The sequence below is a fragment of the Colletotrichum acutatum genome, assembly GCF_030867785.1.
Source record: "Colletotrichum acutatum strain CBS 112980 chromosome Unknown BDZ83scaffold_28, whole genome shotgun sequence".
In the NCBI taxonomy this organism is placed as follows: domain Eukaryota; kingdom Fungi; phylum Ascomycota; class Sordariomycetes; order Glomerellales; family Glomerellaceae; genus Colletotrichum; species Colletotrichum acutatum.
In genome coordinates this window covers 343734-358393 of record NW_026849022.1, presented here as the reverse complement: position 1 = coordinate 358393, position 14660 = coordinate 343734, and the positions used below count along the sequence as shown (strand labels likewise).

General features: G+C 55.0%; 6 protein-coding genes across 6 annotated transcripts; 4 read left to right on the top strand and 2 right to left on the bottom strand.

Annotated features, from left to right (window-relative positions):
- The first annotated feature begins 21 nt into the window (after nucleotides 1-21).
- BDZ83DRAFT_614610 (peroxin 26) lies at nucleotides 22-2048 on the top strand. Its single transcript, XM_060507845.1, has 2 exons — nucleotides 22-1011; nucleotides 1074-2048. The coding sequence occupies exons 1-2, from the start codon at nucleotides 497-499 to the stop codon at nucleotides 1975-1977; spliced, it is 1419 nt and encodes a 472-aa protein (XP_060367043.1). The 5' UTR covers nucleotides 22-496; the 3' UTR covers nucleotides 1978-2048.
- Nucleotides 2049-2316: 268 nt separating this feature from the next.
- Nucleotides 2317-2709, bottom strand: BDZ83DRAFT_750482 (PHF5-like protein; the record flags this gene model as incomplete). The annotated part of the gene is made up of 2 exons (XM_060513923.1): nucleotides 2317-2632; nucleotides 2693-2709. The coding sequence occupies 2 exons, from the start codon at nucleotides 2707-2709 to the stop codon at nucleotides 2317-2319; spliced, it is 333 nt and encodes a 110-aa protein (XP_060367042.1).
- Nucleotides 2710-3145: 436 nt separating this feature from the next.
- On the top strand, nucleotides 3146-4199 carry BDZ83DRAFT_718164 (pinin/SDK/memA/ protein conserved region-domain-containing protein; the record flags this gene model as incomplete). Its single annotated transcript, XM_060512034.1, has 3 exons — nucleotides 3146-3667; nucleotides 3735-3803; nucleotides 3855-4199. The coding sequence occupies 3 exons, from the start codon at nucleotides 3146-3148 to the stop codon at nucleotides 4197-4199; spliced, it is 936 nt and encodes a 311-aa protein (XP_060367041.1).
- A 1642-nt stretch (nucleotides 4200-5841) lies between these two features.
- Nucleotides 5842-6704, top strand: BDZ83DRAFT_614593 (Alpha/Beta hydrolase protein). The gene has a single exon (XM_060507844.1). It carries the CDS (start codon nucleotides 5884-5886, stop codon nucleotides 6538-6540), a length of 657 nt encoding a protein of 218 aa, XP_060367040.1. The 5' UTR covers nucleotides 5842-5883; the 3' UTR covers nucleotides 6541-6704.
- Nucleotides 6705-7140: 436 nt separating this feature from the next.
- On the bottom strand, nucleotides 7141-7506 carry BDZ83DRAFT_650056 (cript family protein; the record flags this gene model as incomplete). The annotated part of the gene is made up of 1 exon (XM_060510342.1): nucleotides 7141-7506. One exon carries the CDS (start codon nucleotides 7504-7506, stop codon nucleotides 7141-7143), a length of 366 nt encoding a protein of 121 aa, XP_060367039.1.
- Nucleotides 7507-9958: 2452 nt separating this feature from the next.
- Nucleotides 9959-14177, top strand: BDZ83DRAFT_573477 (phospholipid-translocating P-type ATPase; the record flags this gene model as incomplete). Its single annotated transcript, XM_060504619.1, has 3 exons — nucleotides 9959-13216; nucleotides 13268-13935; nucleotides 13997-14177. The coding sequence occupies 3 exons, from the start codon at nucleotides 9959-9961 to the stop codon at nucleotides 14175-14177; spliced, it is 4107 nt and encodes a 1368-aa protein (XP_060367038.1).
- Between the last annotated feature and the right edge of the window lie 483 nt (nucleotides 14178-14660).

Sequence of the window (14660 nt, the reverse complement as noted above, 5' to 3'; positions counted from 1 at the left end):
CCCCTCATGCTCTGGCGGTCAGCTGGCCAGCCCCCCAGCGGCAGCATACAACGCAGCAACGCAGAAGCTGGGGGGGAACCCACTAAGAAACAAACCGAGGCTAAACTTGGGCCATGGCCGAAAAGTGTAACCGTGCCGGTGCGTGCCTGTCCCGGGCACCTGTGCAGGTGCTGCGGTAATCGGCATGTTTGTCTGTCAGCAGACTCCAATTCCATTCTCCAGCAACCCCCAGCTACTCAGCACCACCACTACCACACACCACACACCACCACCACAACGCCCAGGAACCCGAATCTAACCACATCCACATGTCGCGGCTCTCTTCACAACCCGCAGGTGGCATTTGAGCAGGAACGCGTATGATGGCCGCCATTCTCCGCACGTCGGATACATAACAATAGTCCCCGTTCTTTTTTCCCTCATTTCCCTCCGCCTGGGGCTTTTCAATGCCGACAAATTGACCCAATTGCTTGCTGCTGTTGCCTCCCGCTCCTAAATGCCCGCCAACATGTCGTCCCTCAACGGCTCCTACACGGCGACCTTGAGTCCTACGGTCGCTTCTTCCGAGACCACCGCAACATTCCCACCACATATGCTCGCGAGCTCCATCTCGTCTCTATCCTCATCGACCTCAGCGCGCCATACCTCGCAAATCTCGAAGACTTACCGCCAGGCATCGACTCTCTTCCTCACCCGCCGTCTACCCGAGGCACTATCCACCATCTTGCCATTGATCACCCCGCCTACGGGACAGTCGGAGAACGGCGCAGGCGAACCAGCGCCCGTCGCCAGGGCGTCGCGATCCACGAGGATCAAGGTCTGGAGCTTGTACCTGACGACGCTCAACGCCATCGTCGAACTGGAGCCAGACGAAGGAAAGGATGCGTTTGGGAGCCAGGAGTGGAGAGCACTGTGCACCAAAGTTAGGGAAGGAGAGGTCTGGGAGGAGGTCGTACGCAACGGATACCACGGCGTCGAGAGCGACGTCGATTCGGACGTTGTCATTAATCTGTAAGATGCCTTCTCTGTCGTTGTTTTTTCCTTGCTGGAAACACACACTAACAACAACGTAGCGCCACGCTTTTACTAGCCCACGCCCGGACACAAGAACTGAACCAAAGGAAGCTCGAGAGCTATCTCGCAGCCGCCACATCACCAAATCTGGACTTCTCCAAGAGATTTTCCGACTCGCCGTCGCCGTCACCACGGCTGAATCGGCATAGGTCTCCGGCGAAGGCCACCAGTGGAGCGGATACACCGAGGGATCTGAATGCGAGGGTTAAAATCCTCGAGCTGTACACGCTCCACGTACTCATCCGCAATAACGAATGGGATTATGCCCGAGAGTTTATCAGCGTCAGCTCGGTATTAGACGATGAGCGCCGCGAGGCGTTTTTGCAAGCTCTGCAAAGCCTGCAGGAGGAACAGCAGGAAGCTGAGAGGCGAGAAACGGAAGAGCGACGTGAGCAGGAAGAACAGCTTCGGCGTGATATTGAGGAGGCGAAGAAGCTGAGAGCTGAAAATGAAGAGAGGGAACGACGGAGGTTAGAGGAAGAGAGAGCAAGAAGAGAAGGCGCTGAAGGGGACTATGGCATCGAAAAGACACCGAGTAAAGCAGGCTCGAGCAAGGCGGGTTCAAGCAAGGGACGTCACGCCAGGGCCGTTTCCAACACATCAGGGTCCAACTCTAATTCGAAAATGCCCGCCTCTAGGGCCAAAGGGAAATCCTCAGCTCCGCCGACCTTGGGAACGAGGGCGTCAATGGTCATCTCTCGGTTGCGCGAGGTGATTGACCAGCTAGGAGCATCATTTAAGACGAACCCGATGCTGCTGATGCGGCTCGTGGCCTTTATTTTGGGTTTGGTCGTCATGTTTGGGCAGAAGAACGTCCGCGAACGGATACAGCGAGTGCTTGGTAATGGTTGGAATAAGGTCAAGGCAACCGCGGGAATGGGAGTCAAGGTTAGCTACATATGATTACGACGCGGGTACTTGGCTAGCTTTGACCTCACTGTACTATACGAACTTGGATGAACATTGGCCTAATTGGTTGGCCATTCTTTTTGATATTTATGCAAAATGAAGCATTTCTTTTGTTTGGTGAAACCATTGCATGCCGCTTTAGAAAGATCATCGTGTCTGACTTGTTCCCAATTATGCCGCAAAACCCTTGCCCCATATCTGTGAACCAAAACACACCAAACGCCGCAGGCAATGCGATACCTGTTCCACAGCACACATAAAATTTGTAGTCTTCACGTCTCCTCGCGATCAAACAACACATCAAATTTGCCCATATCCCGGGCGACGCAGGGGCTAGTACGTCGCCGTCCGATTGGTTTTCTTCTGGTAGAACAGATCGGTCCTGGAGCTGCCGAGGTTTATAATTTTGGGGCACCCGTCGCGGTCCTTTTCGAGGCGCGTGCACTCGAAGCAGTAAAAGGCGTCCGAGATGCCCTCGCCGCCGCAGACGACGCACTTGTTTTGGTAGTTTCCGAACGAGCACTCGTCGCAGATGCGGACGAGGGTCGTGGGACGGACATAGGAGTCGCAGACGGGGCACTTGCCGTCGCACTTGTCGCAGAGGCGGCCGATGGCGATGCCGGCTTGCTTGCGGCACATTACGAGATCGCTGGCGGGAGTTGTTAGCTTGGGTATTTATTTTGAGGAGTATGACTATGGGATGGCTTACGGGTGATGGCGCGACATGATGGGAAATCTGTGCGAGAAGCGCCTCCGGTGTGTGTGAGGTTTGGTTGAAGCTGTCTTGCGGATCGCGGGAGGTGATGGTCGCAAGTCGCAGCTTATCGTACCCTCTCTTCACCAGGAATCTTTGGAGAAAAGACGTTCGCGCCTGTCAGCCTCGCCACTTCTTCCTCTCGGTTCTCTTTCGGTCATTGGTGCGGACCCTTGTCTGATCCGGCCGAAGTGGGGTAGCCTGTGGGTTCGTCCCTCCGAGTGGCTGGACCCCGCTGACAAACCTCAGCCTTGGAGCTTGGGTTGGAGCTGTCAAGCTTCGGGATACCTACCATGGGACCGAGGCGCATTCAGTTCCTTTCGTGCACACCGCATTCCTTTGCGTTCTGCCTTCTTTGACATTGTTGCCGAGCAGACAGCGACTGCGATTGTGGGAAGCGACATCATCATGGCCACTGTCACAGAGTACAGCGAAAACGGCTCCCTTCGGACCGAGCAAGAGAAGCTTACAGATTCCAGGGCACCTGCCGACATCATCAACCCCGAACCCGCGAGCTCTGAGATGGAGGTTACACAAAAGCGGAAGGCTTCTATAGACTCCCTTGATGGAGCGGAAGAATCATCAAAAAGAGCGAAATTCGATGATGGCGACCACGGCGACCGACCCACACAGGAGTCGACACAGGACTCGAGGCCGCGCGATGAAGATTCTCGAGCCAGTATCGCTCGACGAGCGCCTTTATCAAGGGATGAAGAGAAGAAGCGGGGTAAGCGGCTGTTCGGAGGTCTCCTGAGCACCCTCAGCCAGACCAACTCCAGCTCGCAGCACAAGAAGAGGAGGGAGATTGAGCAGCGACAGCAGGAGAAGGCGCAGAAACAGAGGGCAGAGGACGAGAAGAGACGGACGGAGAAGCTCGCGCGGATCACCGAGGCGCGGTGGAAGGAGCAGATTTTGTTTGACGAGAAAGTCGTATGTGCTTGCCCCTCTCTCCCTTGAGGGCTTCGTCCAAGTGCTTATAAGCTTTCCTTTACCGCAGATGAAAACCCGACATGCCAACATGCTCGCAAAGGCACAATCGCTCCGGACGAAGGCAGGACCGCCAATTGTGCGTATGGCATGTTGCGCGAGGGGGAAGCCATAAGCTGACGTGTTGCAGTACTATCGACCATGGAAGCTTACCAAAGGACAAGAAGACGAGATCGACGACCAGGTGCAAGACGCCAAGAACACTATCGCGAGAGAACTCGAAGCGTTCAAAGATCAGAAAGAAGAGCACGAGAGACGTCACGGCCGCGCCAAGCCGCCGACCACGGTCCAGGAGGAGCCTGTGCCAATGGCCATAGAAGAACAACCATCAGAGGCTCCGCTAGAGGTTTCTGCTGATGCTCCCGCAGCTACCGACCACACAGCTGCGTCTTCTGACAGAGACAGACATGAGCGGGAGACACACGACGAACCTGGTGATGTCGTGGAAAACGACGAGGATATGGTTATCTATTAATGCCTGACAAAAGCGAGGGTGTTTTCCCATCTTTTCTTCCCCGGCGTTTCATTGTAGAAGACGCCACTACCGCGGTAGCTTATGTGATTGTTATAACATTCGGCGAGATGGGAGGCACGCTATTTCCTCTGGCTTTGCGCGCGAGTTTGAAGGCGGAGTTGGGGGTTTTTATGATACCAATTGGAATTCAAAGCGGCGTTTATTTGGGAAAGGTGCCCATGGTGATGTTTGAAAAAGAAAGAAGCTTGGGTCCAGAAACGGGATTCAGGCCAACTTTGCTCGCCGACTGAAGGGCTTGCTATGTTGAGCCATGCTTTCTGACTCAAGCATAAGACCGGTGACGTTCTCCTGCTTTAGCTTGGTGGGACCTCTTAGTCCAGAACAGCTGTTCCTTGCCGTTGAAGAATCGTTGGCCTCCGTCTGCCCCAGTAGTCTGCGCTTTTCGGGTGAAGAGAATGCGATCTCCGACTCTGAACTATATGTTGGGGAAAATGACAATGATTAGCCCCCGTTTCGAGTACCGTCCGACAATGGCGAGTCCCCTTGTCTCAAGTTGTCCCTGGACCGAGGCATCGCAACAGCACGGACGGGGCCCGCTAGGACGATTCCATCAAGGGACTCCGATGAACAGCAAAGGCGATGCCCCGCGCGGGTGGATGCCCGGCCACGCCGTTCGCCAATGCCGCCGCTCGCCGCACGTCAGATCCCCTGTCACCTCAAGCCGTGCCCCTCACCTTGCGACCCATACGCTGGACCCAGAGCTTGGTGCAAACCGGTCGATGATATCCTGTGTGCGAAGTACTGCATTGAGGTAGAGCCCGAAAATGGGACAAGCTATGCCGAGGCTCGATTTACACCGCTCGTATGTTTTTCTTAGGTGGCCAGTTTCTATAGCTTTCTAAGCAATCGGGCGAGTTTCAAAGTGCGATACTTGTCTCCATAACTCGGCGACTCGGCGATACCTCGAATGGTATAAGTAGTTTTGTCTTTCCGACAAGTCTAGTAAGATACGTGTTGGTGAAGCTGCACACACACACTCACACAAACACGCATATACACCTTGTCTTATCATTCCCCGCAATAGCATTGTGAGGGAGCTTACAATCGGTTCCTGAGCTGTAGTAGCAAGGGTCCCTTCCTTGGCAGACGTCGAGTGCCAACGTGAGTATAAAAGTCCCGCGGACCCCGCCATCTGCTAGCTGCCCCTCCTTCTCTCCTCCCGCCCTTCGCTGTGGTCTCTAACAGCTCTCACTCCTTTTAGACGGAAACCTCGCATACCGATATACGGATACACAAACCAACGATGGCCGTCGATAAGATCGCCCCCAACGACCCGCGCGTCGAGCGCAAGCAGGCCGAGGTCAGGGGCAAGACCTACTCCTACCTCTACAGCAAGCCCGAGGGCGACGCCGCCCCCAAGGGCTCCGTCGTTCTCATCCACGGTTTCCCCGACATCTCGCTCGGCTGGCGCTACCAGATCCCCATGTTCCTCGCCCAGGGGTACCAGGTTATCGTCCCGGACACCCTGGGCTACGGACAGACGGCCTCCCCGGCCGAGCTCGAGGCCTTTTCCCTCAAGAGCATGTCGGACGACATCAAGGCGCTCTGCGACAGCATCATCCCGGGCGAGCAGATCATCCTCGGCGGCCACGACTGGGGCGGAGCGCTCGTCTGGCGTCTCGCCATGTGGCACCCGTCCCTGATCAAGGGCGTCTTCAGCGTCTGCACGCCCTACAACGCGCCCACGACGGCCTGGTTCGACCTCGCCGACATCATCGCCGCCGGCCGCCTGACCAACTTCAAGTACCAGCTCCAGCTGCGCAGCGAGGAGGTGCCCGAGAAGCTCACCAAGCCCGAGGACATTCGGCAGTTCTTGCAGGGCATCTACGGCGGCAAGGGCCCCGCGGGCGAGCTCGTCTTCAACACGGAGAGGGGCATCATCTGGGAGAATATCGGCAAGATCGGTCCCACGCCGCTGCTGTCCGAGGAGGAGATTGCGTACTACGCCGACAACTTTAGCAAGTCGGGCATGCGCGGCCCCACCAACTGGTACCGCACGCGCAAGATCAACCACGACGAGGAGCTGCCGCTCGCGGAGGCGGCGGAGAAGAGCGGGGAGGCGTACAAGGTGACGCCGCCCAGTCTCTTCATCTCGGCGACAAAGGACGCGGCGCTGCCGCCGGCCATGGCGGCGGGCATGGACAAGCACTTTGAGGACCTGTCGAGGGGCGAGGTGACGGCGACGCACTGGGCGTTGTGGGAGGCGCCCGAGGAGGTGAATAAGCAGATCAAGGCGTGGATCGAGAGCAAGGTCGACAAGAAGCCGACGGCGTCGTTGTAAGAAAGCCAAAAGATGAAGTGCGGCTCTCGAAGGAGGGGCCGCGCGAGGTTGGATTTGACGTTAACGTTTATATTTATGACAGGCAGGGATGAACCACGGTCTCGGGAACGATTAGTGAACGACCAATGTAGAATGAATTACAGAATTTGACAACGCAAGGCTTGTGCGTTGATTGACCCTTGAGGTCTGTTTTTGCAGTTATGACTATCTGTACCTAGTACTGTTGTTACCTTGGTTGGGATGAAGCAGTGATGTCAGACGTCGTGGGACTGTCTGTCGTGCTTGGCCCTCGTGCTTCGTGCCTGATTTCTGCCCTCGACTAGACTGGTATTGAAGGCCTGCCACTTGTTGCATCCCGTCCCTGACCTGGCGCATATTAAGCCGCGTGCCGCAATGTAAGTGAGCCTCTCGATGGCGCAGAGTATAGGCCTCGTTGCCATGCCTCATCGCTGCAGCTCCTGACCCCTGCAGGCAGACCGGCTTCTAGATTCTAGTCGGACGCAAGGTCCGCGTCGCAAGGGCATCGTCTTGGATGTTTCGGCAATATTGGTTTGTCGCAATGTAAGAAATGTTACGTTTCTTCCATAACATGTTGCCCTCTCACTTCAGGGTGAACTTCTGTCCTGCAATCGACGGGGCAGCCCCCTTGGCCTTCTTATTCGGCTTCCCGCACGAGGCGCACGAGTCGGCTCGGTAGGCGCACGACTGGCAGAGGGAGTGGCCCTGAGAAACCTTTGTCTTGCATTTTGAGCAGGCGCTCGAGTACTGGGCGTAGGGGTTCTTGGCAGCTTTGGAGAGAAGTTTGCTCTTGCCGATGCCGGTCGTGCCCAGCGTAGCGGACTTGGTGGCGGAGGAAGACGAGGACGAGGAGGAGGAGCCGTGGTAGATTTCGCTCTTCTTCTTTACGGAGGGCGTCGCGAGGGTCGTGGAGCCCTTGCCAAGCTTTTGGCACTTTGTGCAGACCATTTTGGGGATGTGTTAGATTCGGTGGATAGATCTGTCGTCGGTTGTGTTGAAGTCGCAATTGCTTAAGGGTGTTCTGATGATGGTTGAGGGAGACAGGCAGAGAACGAGTGGCTGGTGCTGCAAGTGATAAGGCTGAGATAAGATATGATAACAGATGTGCGTCGCAGGGCGGCGGATTGTTGGTCAGTGCTGAAGACTGAAGTTTCCCCGGTGGATCCGTCTCGATTTGGGTGGGTCCAGCACCGGGCCGGGCTGGGATTGGAATGTCTGCCCTGGAGAATGAGAATGAGTGGACGACATTGGACGTTCAGACTGTCTGGACCTCTGGCTCTGGGACCGTTGGCCCAGCTCACGCGGTAGCCACAATAGGGGGGGTACTTTGTTGTCGAGCTGTTTCCTCGCTGTACGCATACGGGGACCCCAGCCACTTTTGGAATTGAAAATGGATTTTTTTTTGATCAAGTTCTTCAGCATCTTGGAGAATGCCGGGGGTTACTGGGGTGAAAGAATATGCCGTGGTTGGGTCAAATTTCGTCTGTTCACTTGGGATGAGCGAGAGTTTCCGTACAGAGCATATCCGTACTCCACAGGTAATCACAGATCATCGGGGGGAAACGACTCTGAAGAGGCACATGGCCAAGGGGAAACAGGTTCTGTCATCGAACGGGAGATGATGCTTAACTCCTACCCTGATCAAACCTTGCTCAACAACCTGGGCATTGCTGCGTTGTCTCCATTGTTCATCGTCTGTCCTCGTGTATTGGTGTATTGGCCGTTTTACACGCTGGTCCTGGCGTCGGCTAGGTGGTCGTCGGAGCCACTGGGGTCTGAGCGGGCATACAGATACAGGTACTCTGTTCCCTATGACTTTCCTATCCGTCGAGCAGTGAGCAGAGGCGGACTCTGAAGTTGGCTCGTGTCAGAGGAGGCTAAATGTGACGGGGTCCCGAAATTCCGTGCGAGACGTCCGTCCGCCCCTTACGTCTCGATTGAAGGTTCGATTGGCGACTGTGTCTAGCGTTGAGGGGAAAACGCACGCAGGCTGCAGGCTGACTGACCGAGAGTGGCGTAGCGGGCATTCCTGCCGACATCCACCAACTTCGCCCTGTCGTCGTAGTCTGGCGTGTGTGGCTGGAGGCCGACGCAGCTCTTTAAACTTCTCGCTGTCGCTGTCAGCTTGTGGTCTCGCATCCGGTACGGAGAGAGGCAAAGAGGATCAGGACGTGGAGGAAGAGATGCAGCCAATGCTAGGCCCAGCCAGTTAAACGGCCTTCCAAGGATTCAGAAATTCAGAATAGTAACAGGCCCACACGTGCCCCCTTCTGGTGGAGCTGCGGTCCCAAAAGCAATGGAAGCCCACCCAATCCCATTGCCCAGCTCGAAGTCGTACCTGGTCTCACAGCAAAACAGCCCAAGAAAGTACAGAGAATGAAGATACCTGCCACACCTGCCCGAGGAAACTGCCAGCTGTGAGCAGACGTTGCAGGCCAGTCAAGTACCTTGGTACCGCAAACAAGGCGTCCCAGTTCAAGCCAACGAGACCCTTTCGACCCTTCCCTGTCCCTTCCATTGAGGTTTGGTGTCTTCAATCTGCACTGTTTGATGCTGCTACTGCTGCTACTGCTGCTGCTGCCCTGCGCCTCCCTGAAAACCCCACGCTACCAACCTTACAAGTTACGCCCGTTCCAACGCCTTGCTGCTACTGCTGCTGTTGGTGCTGCTTGTTTAGCTTCCAGTCTCATCCGGCCGGCTCCCTTGCGCTGTCTCCCGAGTTCCCCCAATCCAACCCCATTCAAGCACCACCAACACCTCAAACACGACTTTCCGCAGATCCCACCCTTTCCGCGGACGACACCTCACATCACCTTACTTCTTGGCCTCTCGACAGTCTCCAAGACGCCTTCTCCTGTCGTGAAATTCTTCGACCGTTACAAGCCAATCATAGCGACTGCGTTGCTTTGCCTCTTCAGCCACTGCCACCAGGGACCGTCTTTCGGCCACGAGGTACCTACTCTCGTCTTCGCCCAGGGACCAACTACCTACGGTACACTTGCGCACTCAGCCCGTTGACGTAGCGCAAGCCGACCACTGTGTAATCCTAATCCTGCGCCAGAAGGAGGCTGTGCTGCAACAAATACGGACTGCTGGGCCACTTCTTTTTTTCCCACCACATCAGCTACCCTCAGCAAACGCCCAGCTGCGGCGTCGCTTTCATTGCCGATTGTCGTTGTCGTCGTCGTCGCCTCTAGCTACGCTACTGCTGCCGATACGAATCTCCATCATCCACCGATTAGGCTACCAAATTGTCCGCGACCACACCCTCCCGACTGCATCGCTTCTTCCCTTCATGTGTCCGGAAACACGACGATAACCTAATTACCTCGAAACTCGCATGCTGGCCATTTCGACACTTGCACATTGATCGCCTAGCAACGCTACCAGCCTTCCCGGCATGACTGGACGACCTACGGGTGGTCCTCCAGGAGGTCCCTCGAATAACGACCTGCTACTAGACTTGGACAGCGAGCAACCGACTTACAATGCTGGGCAGCGATCGAACATGAACGACGACGACCTTTTACGCTCCTACAATCACGATCAAGACCAGGCCCAAGGCCGACCCTCCGTTTCGTACGATGACTTTGTGGGCGGTGGCGGCGGAGGAGGAGGAGGGAATCACACACAGCAACCCTCAGCACTGAGACCGTTACCTGGCGGCCCTCAATCACCTGGTGTCTCTGGCGGCGCATCCTCCGGCCCATACATGCAGAGACACTACAGTCAAACATCAGAACTAAACAATTACCAGCGATACGCCGACGACTTTGACGACTACTCGGCCGAAGGCGAATCATACTACCAACAAGGCGGCGCCGCGACGAGTACGAACAATGTCGGTGATCCCTCTGCGAGGTCCAATGCTCGGAACCGTAACAGCGTCCTGAGCTTGGGTGGAGGCTTCTTTGGCCGCATGAAGAATAAGCTTGGGATGGGCCAAGGATACTCGGAGATGGACTTGCCATTGACGGAAGCCGGCGGCAACGGACGGACAGACTCTGGCATCGACGCGCAAGCCAAGGGGGGAAGGAAGTTCGACATGGGTAACTTCAAGTTTGGATTTGGAGGAAAGAAGCCGGACCCTTCGACACTGGGCCCGAGATTGATCCATCTCAACAACCCGCCCGCGAACGCAGCGAACAAATACGTCGACAACCACATCTCGACGGCCAAGTACAATGTCGCAACCTTCCTCCCGAAATTCCTCTTCGAACAATTTTCAAAGTTTGCCAACATCTTCTTCTTGTTCACGGCTGCGCTGCAGCAAATCCCCAATCTCTCGCCTACCAACAGATACACTACCATCATTCCGCTCTTCATCGTCATGATGGTGTCAGCAGGCAAGGAACTAGTCGAGGACTACCGAAGAAAACAAGCCGACCACCAGCTGAACACGTCCAAGGCCCGCATCCTGCGCGGAACCGCCTTCCAGGAGTCCAAATGGATCAATGTTGCGGTCGGAGACATTATTCGCGTCGAATCTGAAGAGCCCTTCCCTGCCGATCTGGTCCTGCTTGCAAGTTCTGAGCCTGAGGGACTTTGCTACATCGAAACAGCCAATCTCGACGGAGAGACAAACTTGAAGATCAAGCAGGCGTTGCCCGAGACATGTACAATGGTCAGCTCCAGCGATCTGAGCCGGCTCGGGGGAAGAATCAAGTCTGAACAGCCCAACAGCAGTCTGTACACGTACGAGGCCACCCTGACGATGCAGGCTGGTGGTGGTGAAAAAGAGCTGCCGCTCAACCCCGAGCAGCTTCTCCTACGAGGTGCTACTCTTCGTAATACACCCTGGATCCATGGTGTGGTTGTCTTCACTGGACACGAGACAAAGCTCATGCGTAACGCCACTGCTGCACCCATCAAGCGCACAAAGGTCGAAAAGAAGCTGAACATTCTTGTTCTCGTGCTGGTCGGTATCCTCCTTGTGCTTAGCGTCATTTGCACAGTAGGCGATCTTGTTCAGCGCAAGGTTGAGGGCGAAGCTCTCCAGTACCTGATGCTTGACTCTACCGGATCCGCAAACGATATCATCAAGACCTTTTTCAAGGACATGGTCACATACTGGGTTTTGTTCTCCTCCCTTGTGCCCATCTCTCTTTTCGTCACGCTGGAAATGGTCAAGTACTGGCACGGGATCCTCATCAACGACGATCTCGACATCTACTACGACAGAACGGACACGCCGGCAAACTGCAGAACATCGAGTTTGGTCGAAGAGCTGGGCATGGTCGAATATGTCTTCTCCGACAAGACAGGCACCTTGACTTGCAATATGATGGAATTCAAACAGGCCTCAATTGGCGGTATTCAATATGCCGAAGATGTTCCCGAGGACCTCAGGGCGACAATTCAGGATGGTGTCGAGGTTGGAATCCACGATTATAAGAGATTGGCGGAGAATCTCAAGAGCCACGAAACGGCTCCCGTCATTGATCATTTCCTGGCGTTGCTGGCTACTTGCCACACAGTCATTCCCGAGAGAAGCGAGGAGAAGGGCGGCAAAATCAAGTACCAAGCCGCCTCCCCCGATGAGGGTGCCCTCGTCGAGGGCGCGGCTGAGCTCGGCTACGTCTTCACCGATCGCAAGCCGAGGTCTGTCTTCATCGAAGCTGGGGGACGCGAGCTCGAGTATGAGCTCTTGGCCGTTTGCGAGTTCAACTCTACCCGAAAGCGCATGTCGACTATTTATCGATGCCCCGATGGAAAGGTCCGCGTATACTGCAAGGGTGCCGATACTGTCATCCTCGAGCGCCTGAACGATCAGAACCCCCACGTCGAAGCCACCCTGCGTCACCTGGAAGAGTACGCTTCTGAAGGTCTCCGAACGCTTTGCCTTGCCATGCGTGAAGTTCCTGAGCAGGAGTTCCAGGAATGGTTCCAGGTCTTTGAAAAGGCCGGCATGACCGTTGGCGGCAACCGTGCCGACGAGCTGGACAAGGCAGCAGAACTTATCGAGCACGACTTTTACCTCCTTGGAGCGACTGCTATTGAAGATCGCCTTCAGGATGGTGTTCCCGAGACCATTCACACGCTTCAGCAGGCCGGTATCAAAGTGTGGGTCCTGACGGGCGATCGTCAGGAGACCGCCATCAACATCGGAATGAGTTGCAAGCTGCTTAGCGAGGATATGATGCTCTTGATTGTGAACGAGGAAAGCGCCGAGGCAACTCGCGACAACATACAAAAGAAGCTCGAGGCTATTCGCACTCAGGGAGACGGAACGATCGAAACGGAAACTCTCGCCCTCGTCATTGATGGCAAGTCTTTGACTTACGCCTTGGAGAAGGACCTCGAGAAGCAGTTCCTTGACCTCGCCATCATGTGCAAGGCCGTCATCTGCTGCCGTGTCTCTCCCCTTCAAAAGGCTCTTGTCGTCAAGTTGGTCAAGAAGTATCAAAAGGAGGCCATCTCGCTGGCCATTGGTGACGGTGCCAACGATGTGTCAATGATTCAAGCTGCCCATATCGGTGTCGGCATCAGCGGTATGGAAGGTCTACAGGCCGCCCGAAGCGCCGACGTATCCATCGGCCAGTTCCGGTATCTCAGAAAGCTACTACTCGTTCACGGCGCTTGGAGCTACCAGCGCGTTGCCAAGACCATTCTGTTCTCCTTCTACAAAAATATCACCTTGTACATGACACAATTTTGGGTAAGTTTGTTCATAGTCGACTCGAGGACTTCAGATCACTAACGTGACCAGTACACCTTCCAAAACGTCTTTTCTGGAGCCGTCATCTACGAGTCTTGGACCCTTTCGTTCTACAACGTCTTTTACACCGTCCTCCCTCCTCTCGCTCTGGGTATTCTTGACCAGTTCATTTCCGCCAGACTTCTTGACCGCTACCCTCAATTGTACAACATGGGTCAGCAAAATCAGTTTTTCAAGATCAAAGTCTTTGCCGAGTGGGTTGCCAACGCTGTGTATCACTCCATCATCCTCTATGTCTTTGGCCAACTCATCTGGTATGGTGAACTCATCCAGGGCGATGGACAAATCGCCGGTCACTGGGTCTGGGGCACGGCCATGTACGCTGCGGTCCTGCTCACCGTTCTCGGCAAGGCAGCTCTGATCACGAACAACTGGACCAAGTACCACGTCATGGCCATCCCCGGCAGTATGCTCTTCTGGTGGGGCTTCATCGCTCTGTACGGCACCGTCGCCCCCATGATCCCCTTTTCGGCCGAGTACCACGGTGTCATTCCCAAGCTGTACAGCAGCCCGGTCTTCTGGTTGCAGACTTTTGCGCTCGCGATTATGTGTCTTTTGCGCGATTTTGCCTGGAAGTTTGCCAAGCGCATGTACATGCCGCAGACATACCATCACATCCAGGAGATTCAAAAGTACAACATCCAAGATTACAGACCAAGGTATGTTACTCCCCAATACTCACAGCCCTCCTTGGTGGCAGCTCACTAATCCATCCAACAGAATGGAGCAATTCCAAAAGGCAATTCGCAAGGTGCGACAAGTGCAGCGCATGCGTAAGCAGCGCGGTTACGCATTCTCCCAAGCAGATGAGAGTCAATCGAGAGTGCTTCAGGCATACGACACGACCCAGCACCGTGGACGACACGGTGAGATGGCCAGTTCGAGACCCCAAGGCAGGTAGTCACTACGCCGCCAAATGTCTCGGGAAAGGAGGGGGCAAAGACGCATGGCCTATGATTATTACGACTCGAAAGGGGGTTGGCTGCGTTGAATTTTGATTCCTTGGGAATGATGATTCCCATACGAAATGGTAATGCAACGGAAGCGACGACAGCACGATGTAAAGTTTTGTGTCTTTTTTCTACTATTATTATATGCATGGTCGGGAACCTCCTCATCATCCGAGGAGGAACATCATCCCACGGGCTGGCGTTTATTTTCAAGCTATTCATTGGCTTTGTTTGTGTAACTACTCCGTGTAGGGGCTTTTTATCTTCTCTTCCTCTTCTTTGACAAAGAAAACCAAACATTGGACGGTCACGTCGCAGGGGAGCGATGATGATGTTGGAGGGGGGGAAAGGGAGGCGGCGAGGAGGCTGGCAGGCAGTTGATACGAAGCAAAAAGAAAACAACCTCATGTCACACGATGCGGCAGGTCCGAGAT